General features: G+C 36.9%; 1 protein-coding gene across 1 annotated transcript; it reads right to left on the minus strand.

The window, feature by feature from the left end:
- Positions 1 to 9,266: 9,266 nt before the first annotated feature.
- Positions 9,267 to 14,299, minus strand: LOC112041211 (ATP-citrate synthase alpha chain protein 2). The gene is made up of 12 exons (XM_024074122.2): positions 14,120 to 14,299; positions 12,588 to 12,764; positions 12,338 to 12,499; positions 12,160 to 12,240; positions 11,805 to 11,856; positions 11,356 to 11,470; positions 11,159 to 11,240; positions 10,949 to 11,044; positions 10,569 to 10,670; positions 10,361 to 10,477; positions 10,166 to 10,282; positions 9,267 to 9,630 (listed from the first exon to the last, which is right to left on the minus strand). The coding sequence occupies exons 1-12, from the start codon at positions 14,216 to 14,218 to the stop codon at positions 9,559 to 9,561; spliced, it is 1,272 nt and encodes a 423-aa protein (XP_023929890.1). The 5' UTR covers positions 14,219 to 14,299; the 3' UTR covers positions 9,267 to 9,558.
- Between the last annotated feature and the right edge of the window lie 1,471 nt (positions 14,300 to 15,770).

Genomic DNA, 15,770 nt, shown 5'->3' on the forward strand with positions numbered 1-15,770 from the left:
TTTCGAGGCGTCAGTAACGCTTCTGGGGCAGACAAAAAGACTCTAGTATCCAGAGGGCCAAACTCGATGGGACGCGTCGCATGCCCGAGGACATCAAAATCCTCCTCTCCGCCCGAGAGTGCGGACAACAAAATTTTGAGGGGCTATTGTGGGGCCAAATAATCCTACGGCCCAGCCCACTTCATTCCTAGGCCGAAGGCCCCAGCCAAGGAGGCACCTAAGTCCGAGGACGACCCCATCATCGGACGTCCGAGAACTTGAGGGACAAGCTCATGACAAGCAGTCACCTTCACATTAAATGTACCTGACTACCACCCTGGCCGCATTAATGAGGAAAGGACCCCGCACCAGCGTTGCCTCGGTCGCCGCGACCCCCAAAGAGATTAAGAAGGCGGCTGATGGGACAAGCACCTGAGTAAGGTCCAAATCGCTCAACAAGTGTAGGGCTAGGATTGGTTGGGTAAAGGATATATAATGTAAGGGAATCCCTCCCAGAAAGAGGGGATAGAGGGATAGAATAAAAAAGAAAGGGGAAGAGGAAAGGGAGAAAAAGAAGAAGGAAAGCCTCCTCGGCCATGGGCCGAGGAGCATCCCCCAGTTGTAAATTGCTCTAAGTGTTTTCTTTAAATAAAAGAGACCGGAGTTCACGCCTCGTGAACGCCGGCCAGCGCCTAGACCTTCAATCCACTTTCTACAAATTCATTGTCTAGGGTTCGTTGGGCTTTTGACCCATATCCTTTGGGCTTGGGCAACCAAAAACCCAGACCCTACAGAAGTCATGACATAGATAAGTAAGATTAAAAAATATAAAAGATTAGATAAAAGAAAAGGTAAAGTATATAACTTTAGGTTGTTGGCAAGCAAGAATATATTTCTTGCTTGCTTGTGTTTTTATTCTTTCTTGTTTCCTTTTCTCTTGAGTTGGAGAACGAATTTATTTTTTGATACCATAGGATACACTATATATAGTAGAAGTCATTAATGAGTTCTTCATGACCTTGGTTCTAACAATATTGAAATTGAGGGTAACTTGGAGGCTTCTCTAGGTGTGTTTTGAAACCAAAATTGAATACTTCTTGCTATAAGTATTAATAGTTACTTTTGCAAATTTTTTCATATATACGCGTGTTTTTCTATTATTATTCATAAATGGTAAGCTGCTATGCTTGCTTAAAATTTTTCATATAGATATTAAATGTAGTAAATTTCTATTGCACTTGGATTAATACTATATTTTTGTATCCTCAAACTATAGGCACATAAATTGAAAGTTATTATTCTAAATGACTTTGCTCTTTCTTTTTTGTATCCTCAAACTATAGTCACTACTAAATTTTTTGTTAGAAGTTTTGTTTGAATGGCATTGTTGTTTTGAATTATAGTGACTGACCTGACTTAAGTAAAAAGTTGCATAATAGAGAACTAACCATATTAAATATGAAAGCAACTTAGCTACACTCCCAACTTGATATATAGAACAATAAAAAAACATGGATTTGGGTTAAATACTTTTTGATGAATGGTAAATTGACATAAGTGAAACAAAGTAAAAAAAAAAAAAATAAGCTTTTTAAGTCTGAAGAATTGAGGGAATTTAAAGACATGGTTGGAACTTTTGCTGTTAAAGTACTCTTGTTATTTATCTTAACTTTTTAGGTGCATTTCCTTTAAATAAATAAATAAAAAATCATATTTAACTAAAGAAAAAAAAAATACAATTTTAAAAAATGAGTCTCTATCTCAATACTTTTAAGTTTAACATTGCCTTCCACTTTTGAGATTGCCAAAAAAACAAAAAAAAAAACAAAAAACAAAAAACAAAAAACAAAAAAACAAAAACAAAAACAATAATGAAATCTTTAACTAGAGGAAGTTACAGATTGTATTGTCTTTATCTTTACGAGAGATGAAGAAATCATCTATCATAACAGTTTTTTGCCACAACCATAAAAATATTTTGTCCACACCTTGGCCTCTTAAACAATCAGGCACAAATCCAATTTTCATTCAAATCCAAACTTCTTTACTTTCTTTAATTAGACACAAAATCAAACACCTCGTGCAAATTAAATGCTGCTCTCACTCAAGCCCAAAATTTGTTCACACTCCTCCTTCGTAAACGTTTGATTCCCCCCAAAAGAAGAAGCCTTCAATCTTTTCTTAAATTAAAAATCAGTGTTTCACACGCCTATTTCTCTTTGTTTGTTTCTTTTCATCTATATATAGATTTGGATTCAGCAATTCTTACCATCTCTATTGTATTGAGTCACATTTTTATTTTTCTCTAAACAAATTGGATGTTATTTTGTTTGTGACTCTGTGCATGTGATACAAGAAGCTGGAGCAACAACAGCTTCTACATTTTTGCGATTCAAAGCATCCCTTGGTCTACCATCCAAACTACATGGAAGGTGATGATGTGCCTTCTGCGTCACAGCTTGTGGCATGAAAGTTGACCCACAATGTTTCAGATGAAAGTTGACAGGTATAAACACTGTGTTGGGCATTTTTCTTAAGGTTCTATCAATCTGAAGATACAATGTAAAAAACTGAACAGCTAATGGCAAGGCACAATGTTTTGGATGAAAGTTGGCCCACAATTCTCTGATTTGCCAAAGCACACTCCATTAAACCCGTGAATTACAAGAACAGAGCAAAGATAGAGATAAGACTTAAAGACCCAAAACAATTCTCTCTCTCTCTCTCTCTCTCTCTCTCTCTCTCTCTCTCTCTCTCTCTCTCTCTCTCTCTCTCTCTTTGTTTCTCAATTAATCAATTATATCTCTATCAAAGACCCAAATTCTTGGACCAATAATAAAGATTCAATTTTGAATGTAGTGACCCAAAAAGGAGGTCTTGCATTCCATGGAATCCCACATCGCCTAGGGAAATACATGAGAATGTGTTTATAAGGAATGATTTCCCTTCAATGTGCAGAGGCCTTTTTCCTAGCGCAACCTGGGGAAGAACAAAACCGTGAAGGGTATGAGTCCCAAAGCGGACAATATCTACACAGTTGAGCCGAGGTCATTACATTGAATGTGTGTTTGTCTTCTTTATAATCTCAAAAACTGAGTTGTGTGTTCAAAACCAAGCAGCAAACCATTACTACCAATTCATATAAATCAAAAGATAATCTATTGGACATTCATTACTACCAATTCATATAAATCAAAAGATAATCTATGGTTGATATTTCTGCAACTTTTGTCAGTATTGAACCAAAAGAATGTACAGCTTCTATCAGTATTGAACCAAAAGAATGTACAGCTTCTATCAGTATTGAACCAAAAGTCAGAGCTCCAATTAAAAGCCCCAGCAATCAAAATTTCAGCATAACAATCATCCACACCACAATATGAAAGAGGTTGTAACAAAATGTAAAAAGGGAAACAAAAAACATCAAGCAAAAGAATGGAGCACAAAAATTGAATCAAGCAAAGAGAACAGGGATTTAGAGATACCTCAATTGAATTAGCCAAGTTCTGTCAGTCTTTATATACTGTGAGGAGAGGAAAACCAGAAGGAAGGAAGTCAAATAGGCGGCTATTACTGTGAAACCGTAAAGCATGAATGTGGGGAGATTTTCATGGTTTCAAATGGTATCAGATTCCTTCCCTTCACAGTTTCAGACTCTCTAGTTTTCCTTAGGTTGAGACAATGGGAAACCATAGAGCAGAAGTTCAAACCGTATGTTTGTCCTTGAAACGATGCATAACTGTAGAACAAAAAGATGGGAGAAATTCAAACTCTGTTTTGAACTACCTGTTCCTGTTCCCGTTCCCGTTCTCGTTCCCCATGTTGTGCTTCTCACGCAAAACCCTTCAGGATTCCACAGTTTCAAATTTCTTGTTTATCATTTAAGTTGAAAAGGCCTTGGATTGGGCTTTATGGTGGAAGTAAATATGAAAAGTGGACTGGGATTTATTATAGGGTTGGGATTTATTATGTAGATTTATTATTATTTTGAAATTTGTAAAATCTATTTTAAAATTGTAGGACAAAAAAAAAAAAAAGATTGGAATGACATGGCCACTGACATGATGCAACGTAAGCGCAGCAACATTAAATACTACGATTCAACTTTTAGTAATATATATATATATATATATAGATGTGAGGAGAGGAAGGAAGACAGAGAGGCTACCGTTAGAAGCCAAAACAGAAGCTGAAATCGTAGAACAAGAAGATGAAACCGTGAGTGAAACAATAGAACAGAAGCTAAAACCGTGAGAATCAAAAGGTGGGGAAAGGGGAGGAACTAAACCTGAAACGATGAAACAAAACGTGGAAGACAGGAATTTGAATTTGTGTAACAAAAGGAAAGGAAATAGCAAAAGTTGTAACCGCGAAAAGCAACCAGGTTTGACAAAGGGAGTCAATTGAAAAGCTTTGGGTGTGGGCTTGGACTTTATAGTGGATTTAAATGTATAAGAAGTGGACTTTAAAGTAGAGATAGGTTTGTAAATAATTTTAGTTTTATTAGTATTTTAAAATTGGTAAAAATTATTTTAAAATTGAATTAAAAATTCAGAAACTAGAATGGGAATGACATGACTGCTGATGTGACTCAATGTGAGCATAATAATATTAAATGCTACACTTCAGCTTTTAGTAATATTAGAAATACTAAATGAATAATTGTATTATATTTCTCAATGAAATAATATACATGAGTTCCTTGATTTAAGAGGCATATGAGTGCAGTACAAGTAACAGTGTAGTACAAGAATGTGTACTATACAAGTAATCTAGTTAGGCCTAAAACCCACAACACTATATACGTTAACAGCTCCCCTCAAACTCAAAGTGGATGTGAGACCAACTTGAGGTTGTCAACCAAAGTACGAAGGCGACCCTTAGGATGTGACTTGGTGAAGATATCTGCAAGTTAATCTTTAGAGGAGACTGAGATCAGCTTGAAAGCACCATGGACAAGATGATAACGGATAAAATGACAATCGATCTCGATGTGTTTAGTCCGTTCATGGAAGACATCATTGTGAGCAATATGAATAGCACTCTAGTTTTCACAATAAACAGGAGTAGCAAAGGATGTAAACACACCTAAGTCTTTGAGAAGCCATCGTAGCCAAAGGAGCTCAGATGTCGTATCAACAAGGGCACGATATTCTGCTTCAGTACTAGAGCGGCTCACATGAGTTTGTTTCTTGCTTCGCTAAGAAATCAAAGAAGAACCAAAAAGAAAGTAATAACTAGTGGTGGACTTGCGATCAGTGGGATCTCCTGCCCAATCAGCATCAGAAAATGCACGGAGAATAAGAGGAGACTGAGCAGAGTAGAAAATACCATGGAAGAGAGTGCCCTTTAGGTATCGAAGAATGCGCAGTGAGTCTAGCTCGAGACAAGAGTTCAGAGGCATACTTGGCTTGAGTAATATAAAGTCCATCTATAGAATAAGTGATTTCAAGACCCAAGAAGTAGCTGAGATGTCCAAGATCTTTCATCTTAAACTGTTGACTGAGAAAAGCCTTGAGTTCTTGAATGCCACTGAGGTCATCACCAATTATGATCATATCATCCACATATAGGAGAAGTAAAATAGTGCCTTTGTCAATGCGACGAAAAAATAAGGCAGAATTATAATGACTAGCCATGTAACCCAAGCGAGAGATGGTAGAGTTGAATTTGGCAAACCCTCGTGGAGCTTGTTTAAGGCCATAAAGTGCACGTCGAAGATGACAAACCTTGTTTGAGTAAACAGAGAGACCAGGAGGAGGTTGCATATACACTTCTTCACTTAAATCTCTATTAAGAAATGCATTTTTAACATCCATCTGAAAAATGTCTCATTTACTGGCAATAGCAACAGCTAAGAAAGCACGAACAGATGAGATACGAGCAACTGGAGTAAAGGTCTCTTCATAATCAATCACATACTCTTATGTAAAACCTTTTGCAATAAGACGAGCTTTGTAGCGCTCAATGGACCCATCAGAGCGAGTCTTAATCTTGTAGATCCACTTACAACCAATCACAGATTTCCTAGGAGGAAGTGTCATCAAATCCCAAGTATGGTTTTTAGATAATGCATCAAGTTTTTTTTTCATTGCAATCTGCCATAAAGGGTCAGTGGAAGCCTCACGATAGGTGTGAGGCTCGTGTAGTGTAGCAAGGGCAGTGTAACAATGATAGTCAAGTAAATGTGCAGGAATAGATCTTACTCGAGTTGAGTGACGAGGTAGAATGTCTTGTGCAAAATCTTCTGGCAGAGTAGGAGCAGGAGACCCAAGCTCAGGATTGAGGTTAGGTAGCTTGTCTTCAACCTGTTCATCTTCTACCTGTTCATTAAAGGGTGAACTAAGAAAGGGATCAGTGATATTTGGTGGTTGGACAGAGAAGTCTACAGCAACAGAATCAGGAGCAACTATAAGAGAATCAGGAGCAGCTACAAAAGGAATATGTGCCTCATCTGGAAAAAGATCTAAGACAGAGGAGGAAGACAGGGAAGCACTGAAATGAGAAAGCTCGACAAAGAGGCGATGTTCCCAAAAGACAACATTGCAGGAGATACGAAGACGATGAGAGACAGGGTCATAACACCTATACCCCTTTTAAGTTTCGTCATAGCCAAGAAAACAACAAAGTCTTGACTGAGGCTCATGTTTGTTATGCTCATGTGGCTGAAGAAGAATGAAACAAGCAGAACCGAAGGAGCGGAGGTGGTGATAGTCTGGAGGTGACCCAAAAAGGCACTCATATGGAGTTTGATTTTGGATAACAGGACTCGGAATGTTATTAATAGTATGAACAGCATGAAAAGTAGCTTCACCCCAAAAAGGAGCAGGAACTTTGGCAGAGAGAAGGAGAGCACGGGCAGTGTCAAGAATATGATGAAGTTTTCATTCGGCTCTACCATTTGGTTGAGAGGTACTTGGACAAGTTAGTTGATGAACAGTGTCATAGGAATGCAAAACAGCTTGGAAAGCATATTGAGTGTATTCAAGAGCATTATCAAATCAAAAAAATTTGATACATCTGGAAAACTAAGTTTCAACCATTTCTGCAAAATTAGAATATACTTCCAATAATTCAGAACGATGTTTCATATTAAAAATCTAGCTATAGCGAGAATAATCATCAACAAAGACAACAAAATATCTAAACCCACCAATACTAGAGACAGAGGAAGGCCCTCAAACATTAGAATGAATAAGGTCAAAGATATCAGTGGATATTGGTTCACTAGTATTGAAAGGCAAAGCTAGTTGTTTTCCTGACTGACATAAAACACAATCAAAATTTTCTATAGACACTGAACCTAACGAACCTCTAGAAGCCAATTGTTGTGCCCGAAAGGAAGATGGGTGACCAAGTCGAGCATGCCAAAGTGCAAGGGAAGGAGTGGAAGAAACTATAGCAACTGCAGCAACAAAAATAGGAGCAGCAAGTGGAAGACGAAGGTTGTCCACTTGAAACATACGCCCAACTCTGGGACCGGTCCCAACCTCCTGTCCCATCTTAGGATCTTGTACAATGCACCCAGAATAATCAAAGGTAATGCGATAACCCAACTCAGCTAATTGTCCCACAGAAAATAAATTATAAGAAAGGTCAGGAACATTAAAGACTCCGAGAACCGAGAGGTTGGAGGTTGAAACTGAACCTATATTATGACTAAACATTGTAGAACCATTTGCTGTGCAAATATTAAGAGGGTGTGGTGCAGATTTAAGGTCAAAAAATAGAACAAGTGAGGTGTCATGTGATTGCAACAAGCAAAATCCATAAACCAAGAGGCAGGAGACATACCAGATAAAACTGAGAGAGAAGAGGAATAAGATGCATTACTAACCATACGAATGACATTGGCAATGATATTTATAAGGTCATCTCTGAAAATGGAGAAAGTGGATCTAGAAGACTCAGACTGTGCAGAGATAGAAGTCATTAGTTGGACACTCTCAGTGTTAGCAACAATAACAGCAGAAATTGAAACAGCTGATTTGTTGCGATAATAGTAAGTCTCAATATTGTGACCAAAACGTTTGCAAAATTTGCAAAAACGTTTGATGGATTGACAACGACGATTATTGCAATAAGAAGAAGACATGTCCTTATTCCTTATTTAGAAGCAAAATATGCAAAAATGGACTGCAAAAATGAAATCTACGTGAAAAACTGGGTAAGGAGAACCTGGGACTGAAAAAGTCAACCCTAAAAAAGTCAATGGTCAACGACCCGGTCAAAGTCAACGGTCAAAGGCAACGCGGTCAACGGTCAGCGGAGATGATGTTAGCAGGATGACGTGGCGCTATCGTTAGTAGATGACTGAATGCTGGCGTAAGCTAGGGCTGACGTGGCACTGATGACGTCACGGGTGACGTCAGCCTGAAGCTTAAGACAGCACGTGGGGCGCGTGGGCTGCTGAAGCAGAACCTTTTAGCAACCCGTGAGGGCGCGTGGCGACTCCGATGGCTGCGAGGCTTCCACCAGCGTGTAGATCGGAGGAAGACGATCTTAATGATACCTGCAGAAATGTGATCGGAGTAATCTTCATAACGGTGACGGTACGTACAGTAGTCTGTACGGTGTGCGATTCCTCAATGACAACGATTGCAGGTCCGGAACCCAAAGACAACAGCTGAAAGACGTCAAAGGTTCAACGGCAAAAGGTTGCGGCGACAATTGTGACGGCGGAAGCGATGTTAAGAATGGAGTTACACCAATAAAGACAAGATTGCTAAAAAAATGTCAGAATAGTAGCTCTGATACCATGTTAGAAATACTGAATGAATAATTGTATTGTATTTTTCAATGAAATAAAATACATGAATGTCTTTATATAAGAGGCATATGAGTGCAGTACAAGTAAGAGTATAATACAAGAATGTGTGCTATATAAGTAATCTAGTTGGGCCTAAAGCCTACAACACTATATACATTAACAAGTAATAATTTAGGAAAAACTCTCAAATAGTCCCAGAGTACAGTGAAATAATTCTCCCTCCTCTCACATTCATAGTTGACTCTACCATGAATTTAATGAGCGAACTCTACCATAAATGTGATAAATGTGAGATGAGAAAACACTAAGAATTACGATGTCACATTTACCCAAAAACGTGGTTTCAAATTCCAAAATGATGTTTTGGAGCTTACAACAATCCAATATATTCAATCTAGTAAGCCTTATATTCCGGAGATGATGAATTTGTAAATGACAGTTTTATGGGAAATAAAATTCATCATTGATCTCTGATAAGGTTACGTGATTGGATTTCTCCTTGCTCACAAGATTTCCATTGAGGGTTAAAACAGAATTGATTGACACTCGGATAATTGAAGGATCGCTAGTGAATGCAGTGTTTACAACCATGTCATGCTTACTGGAAGACATGATTTCCAATTTTAAAACGAAGGAATTTTTTTTTTTTTTAAATGTTTTTAGAGTTTACATTTTACAACAATCCACTCTTCTCAATCTTTTGCCTTAGAGGAAGCCTCATGATAAATTATTCCTGGCACACATTCAACCAAGTTCTTTTGAAACAAACTGACACATGTTGACTCTCAGTAGCAAAAATTATTGTGGAATTAGGCTGCAGCCATGACGCAGTCAATCGCCTGTTTGCAGATTCCGGTCATGGTCGCCTCAGGTCCATACACCTGCAACAAAAACATCAAAAAAGTTCAGCCACAGAAATATATGTAGAAAAGTATTCCATATTTCAATCCTCAAATAAAAAGGGGAAAGAAAAGGATAAGAAAACCTGGTGGATTTCGTCCACCAATACAGGTATCAGTTAAATGTTTTTCTTTTCACATATGAAGCTTTTGCTGACAGCCCCAGATTTTTGCTTGGTGGTCTTAAAGTTTATGGATAAGCTACAATTTCTGGTTAAGTACTAATGTTATATGAGGTTTTAAGATAAATCATGCTACTTATGTGCACCTTTCACATTACTACTACAAATTGCTCTCAAGCAATAAATCCAGCCTTAAGCAGAGAGAATGCCCACTCTCTCTCACTCTCTCTCTCTTCTCCTTCCAAAATAAAAAAGAAATATATCAAGTGAAATTGCCCCCATGCAATTTTCAATCTAAAAAGTCCCAAAACTTTTAGCCATTTGCAGTAAGTTGCTCAGCTGCCTACAGATTTATTAGACACGAGGTTTCCAAAAAAAACACCACCATTTCATACCTCAATGGGTAATCCGAGTTCCTCTCCCAAAGCACGCATCTTTGCCAGACCAGTCTGGTAGTTTGGACCGCCTCTTCGAACATAGATATGCATTCTTGCTGCTTTTAATTTGGACTCCTATCACACACAAAGGGAGAGAATTAATTGTTGAAAAAACAAACTAACACTTTTAGGATAAATTCAACCTAAACACACCTTCTCTTTAAGGGCTCGAATTATCCCATTGAAAGTAGCAGCAACATCAGTGAAGTTAGCAATACCCCCTCCAATAAGAAGGGCTCTCTTACGACCGTCAGGGTCTGCAGTAGCACACTGCAAAACCATAAAGCATAAATTGCTGTACAATGTAGACATTGAAAGAAGTTGAAGTTCCAAAAGAAGCCAAAAAAATGTAATTTCTTACATCAATAACAACTCTTGCATATTGCAACACCTCGTCCTCATTTGGAGCTCCACTATACTCTGCATAGTTACCAAGCTCCTGTGCATAACCCAAATCGCCAACCTAGTTGAAAAGAAAGGAAAAATAAGTCACAGAAACCCCAAAGCTTCCAACAGTCACTGTTAAAGAGTGCCACATCACTAAAACTTTTTCTTTTGTTGGAAAGTTACACACACCCCCATTGGCTCTCAAAACCCAAGACCTCATGCTCCAACCTATCATTATGGAAGGAGGAAGTGTCATTTGAGCTAGAGCTCATTGACAACAAAAACCTTTCAGCAGAGATGAGATTATGACAAGAATGGTAGGTGCACTATAGGGTATGATATTGGGGGACTCACAGTGTCAGCATATATAACACTAGCACCACCTCCAGCGACCATTGTCCAGATGCGTCCTTTTGGGTTCAACACAGTGAATTTCAAAGATGAACTTGTCTGCAATGTTAACAAAAAGAATATGATTTATTCATTCCTTCCATTCTGTTGAAAGGCAAAGAGACTTGATGAATACTAAATATAAACATGAGATGGACACATGAATGAAATTACCTTTTCATCCAAGGAGTGAATGAAACTTTCTGTAGGGTTCAGGACTCTTCCAAAAGGCAGCGGAAACTCAATGTTACCCCACCTGAATGTATAAAAATATATCCATGAGATAACACACATTGCAGAATGCATTTAAAGGGCATGGTTCCAATGTTAATTAAACATTTCTTGGAAAACAAACATCAAGAAACGCATACTTCTTGAAGTTCTTAAATGCAGCAGTGTCATCCAATTCTCCCCTCATATCCAAGGGGAATGGCTCCCCATTCACCAGTGTAAATGGATTCATCTCTATGAAACTGAAGTCAAGATCTATGAGAAGAAAATAAAACAGTTAGAATTGAAAAACATCACTTTTAAGAATATTTCCCACAAAAGTGCAAGTGATAACCAAAAGGTGAAAAAAAAAATGAATAGAGCTCTCTTTTTTCATAACAGAAATTATCATTCAATTTTTATACAGAATAAGATACCACTAAAATTGGAATTAGCTTCTATCCATTAAGATGCCAAAGTAAGATGGCATATAAATTTGAACAAATAAAGTCAGATGAAGTCATAAATCTTTTCCAGAAGTCATGTTATTTCTCAAGTTCCATAAATGTGGAAGACTGCAAGCAGTTTTCTATCTTTAAGCATTTCGTACCTTGAAACACTTTAAACACGCCAATTATGAAGTCACCAATTTTCCCCCGAACCTAAGAAAAATAAAAGTAGAATCAGTGAATGGCAGATACAACAAGAAAACAAAACTAATTGTTAAATAAGAGGATACTGAAAAACTACAAGGACGAGATATTTGAAAATCAGGGAGATTACATAGGATCTAAGTACATTAAATGTGTCAGCAGAGTGTGTGGGTGGGGGTGCATTGAAAGTTAAACAGCTTAGTGACTTCTCAGATTACTCATCATTTGATTTACCAGCTTTTGCAAAATTTTGCAGAAGTTATCACAACTGGAACATAAAATGTTAAATTAGAAAATTATACCTAAACTCACCTCCAAGGGAAGTGTAGCTATCAATGGAGCACAAGCCTCCAGTGTGATAGGCTTTTCAGTTGGAAGGAATATAGTTTTAACCTGTACAAATCAAATACGCAGTCACTATTTTGACATACAAACACACCAATCATAGATGAGATAAAAGAGAACTACAAGATGAACGGTGTGTCAATACTTTATCCCAGTTCTCTTCAATTTCAATACCCCCGCATTCCGAAAAGCTAATGGTGCATCCAAGCCTTTCAGAGACTATAGAGAGGTAATACTCTTGGTCATGGGGAACAAAGGGCTCAACAATGAATGTAGTTATCGGTGCCTTGCAACCACCCATCTCAACCTAAAGAAGATCCAATACCCACATCATCAGATTAATAATCACACAAATAATAATCAGAACAATACAGCAAATGTGTCATGCCCATCACCTCAACGCCAAGGCGAGCTTTCACAAACTCAGCAACTTGAGCTAAATCCAAGTTCAGCGCCACCAAGCCACTCTTTCCACGCTTCCCAAACAACATGTCGGGCTTGACTACCAATCTGGTGGACGAAAGCCATGGCTCTTGGTTTGTTAATTCGGTGAAGTCTGTTGCTTCCGTCACCTAAACAATAAACATGTTCATTTCTTACACAACCTTGTACCAACATATATTCTTCTTTATATTTAATATCAACTTAATCAAATATTTACAACAAAATACCAACACAATTTAAATCACACACATTTTAATATCACAAAGGACAACCTAAATTCAAAACGCAAATTTTTTTTTTAATTGGTAAGTAACACACACATCCAGTGGATCTTAAACCCACAACCACACACTCCACTTTACTCTTTTAAGGCAGAGCTCAATGTCTATTCCTTAGCCTGTGCTTTTCTTGAAGTAATCACATACTGGCAAACACATAAAATTGAAAATCTTTGAAATGAATACGATAAATTCAATGTTATAATACAAAATATGTTTAGTATCATTGAAATTGAGTATCACATTCATACATACACACCAAAAATTGAGTATCATTGAAATTGATATCATAAATTCAACGTGATACGCAATAATAACATACCAAGAACTAATGCTTAGCCCACGTTTTTTTCCTGAGGAATGATATAACTACATACTATACATACAAACACATTGAGTAGCCTCGGACTGAATCTCATTACTTCAAATGGTGAATAATAAAGTATATTTCTTAGCCCGTGTTTACTCCAAAAATACATAAGTTACATACACATACATACATACATCGTTTAGCCGAGCTAGACCAACAACACGAATATCAAAAAACTTACCTTTCTACAAACTTCTCACTCAACATTCTCCAAATTTTGACTTTACCAGTTCAAATTCAATGATTTCAAATCCAAATTAATTATTTTCTTTTTCTCCATGCGCGCTCACACACATATTATATATAAATACATACAAAATCTCCTCAACCTCGACTTCAAAGTCATACATATAATTACATAAATCGAATTCTCATCCCTGATCAAGTGTTTTGCAAAGCTGAATTTCACAACACGCGATTCGCAGATTCAAAATTCAGTGAGCTCAAATTCAAAGTAAAATTAATCAATCGATCGTTTTATCAATGACAATCAAAAGCAAACCTTCCAGAACAGTTAATTTATCACTTAATCAATCATTTCACAAATGCTATAAGCTCAGTGGAGCTGAAAATTCGAACCCTTTTAGTTCAGCGAATCGAGAAGATTCTAGAAACTTCTAGAGTTAACGAGTTCGATTCATTCGAATCGAATGCAAAATGCTTTTTTTCCACATGCTAAGCAGAGCAAAATCGAAAGCTAAATAGAGCGAACTCGAGGAGGTTCTAGAAGGATCGCATCGGAGGTGAATTATGAAAAAGAAAAGCATAAGGATTATTGATTGTGCAAAATTGAAAGCTATAGAAAAATTGAGAAGGTTCTAGAAGGTTGTGGAACCTGAGCAGAGTGGATCTGGAGGTCGATATTGGCGAGGCGCTTGAGGTGCTCCTTCACGAGGCGTTTCGAGTCGTACTCTCTGATCTTCTTCCTAGCCATTTTATTTTTTGCAGAAGAAGAATATCTGGGAGAGAAATATATAAATATTGCTCTGTTTTTTGAGAGAGAGAAAAGAGGTAGAGATGGAAGAATTGAGTTGGATGGGAAGTAGGTGGTTATTGGTTAATTGGTTGGGTTGGTGGCAACCAAAAAAAAAAAAACAATTGTTATGGAAGAATGACCATAAATTTACAATCAATTTTTTATTTTGAGATTAATGTAACTTTTCAATTTCAATTTATCTATTGTTAGTGGGGATATATGTGGAAGGATTTTTAAGGAATTGAATTTTAGGATTTGAAATTAAATAAACTACTAGTGTAGTGTGTGATAATTTTTAGAAAAAAATATATCAAACATGCGTTATATATATTTAAATAGAAAGTATGCTAATTTTTTTTTTTTAAATCTCCAATATTTATTTTTTTTTTTGAATTTTTTTGAATTATAATATTAACCTTATTTTTTATTTTTTTAAAATAAAACTAATGCTTAGCCCACGTTTTTTTCCTGAGGAATGATATAACTACATACTATACATACAAACACATTGAGTAGCCTCGGACTGAATCTCATTACTTCAAATGGTGAATAATAAAGTATATTTCTTAGCCCGTGTTTACTCCAAAAATACATAAGTTACATACACATACATACATACATCGTTTAGCCGAGCTAGACCAACAACATGAATATCAAAAAACTTACCTTTCTACAAATTTCTCACTCAACATTCTCCAAATTTTGACTTTACCAGTTCAAATTCAATGATTTCAAATCCAAATTAATAATTTTTCTTTTTCTCCATGCGCGCACACACACATATTATATATAAATACATACAAAATCTCCTCAACCTCGACTTCAAAGTCATACATATTATAACAAAAATCGAATTCTCATCCCTGATCAAGTGTTTTGCAAAGCTGAATTTCACAACACGCGATTCGCAGATTCAAAAATTCAGTGAGCTCAAATTCAAAGTAAAATTAATCAATCGATCGTTTTATCAATGGCAATCAAAAGCAAACCTTCAAGAACAGTTAATTTATCACTTAATAATCAATCATTTCACAAATGTCAAGCTCAGTGGAGCTGAAAATTCGAACCTTTTTAGTTAAGCGAATCGAGAAGATTCTAGAAACTTCTAGAGTTAACGAGTTCGATTCTTTCGAATCGAATGAAAAAAAGCTTTTTTCCACATGATAAACAGAGCAAAATCGAAAGCTAAATAGAGCGAACTCGAGGAGGTTCTAGAAGGATCGGATCGGAGGTGAATTATGAAAAAGAAAAGCGTAAGGATTATTGATTGAGCAAAATTGAAAGCTATAGAAAAATCGAGAAGGTTCTAGAAGGTTGTGGAACCTGAGCAGAGTGGATCTGGAGGTCGATATTGGCGAGGCGCTTGAGGTGCTCCTTCACGAGGCGTTTCGAGTCGTACTCTCTGATCTTCTTCCTAGCCATTTTATTTTTTGCAGAAGAAGAATATCTGGGAGAGAAATATATAAATATTGCTCTGTTTTTTTGAGAGAGAGAAATGAGGAAGAGATGG

Source organism: Quercus suber, unplaced genomic scaffold (genome assembly GCF_002906115.3).
Source record: "Quercus suber isolate HL8 unplaced genomic scaffold, Cork oak 2.0 scaffold_597, whole genome shotgun sequence".
Taxonomy (NCBI): domain Eukaryota; kingdom Viridiplantae; phylum Streptophyta; class Magnoliopsida; order Fagales; family Fagaceae; genus Quercus; species Quercus suber.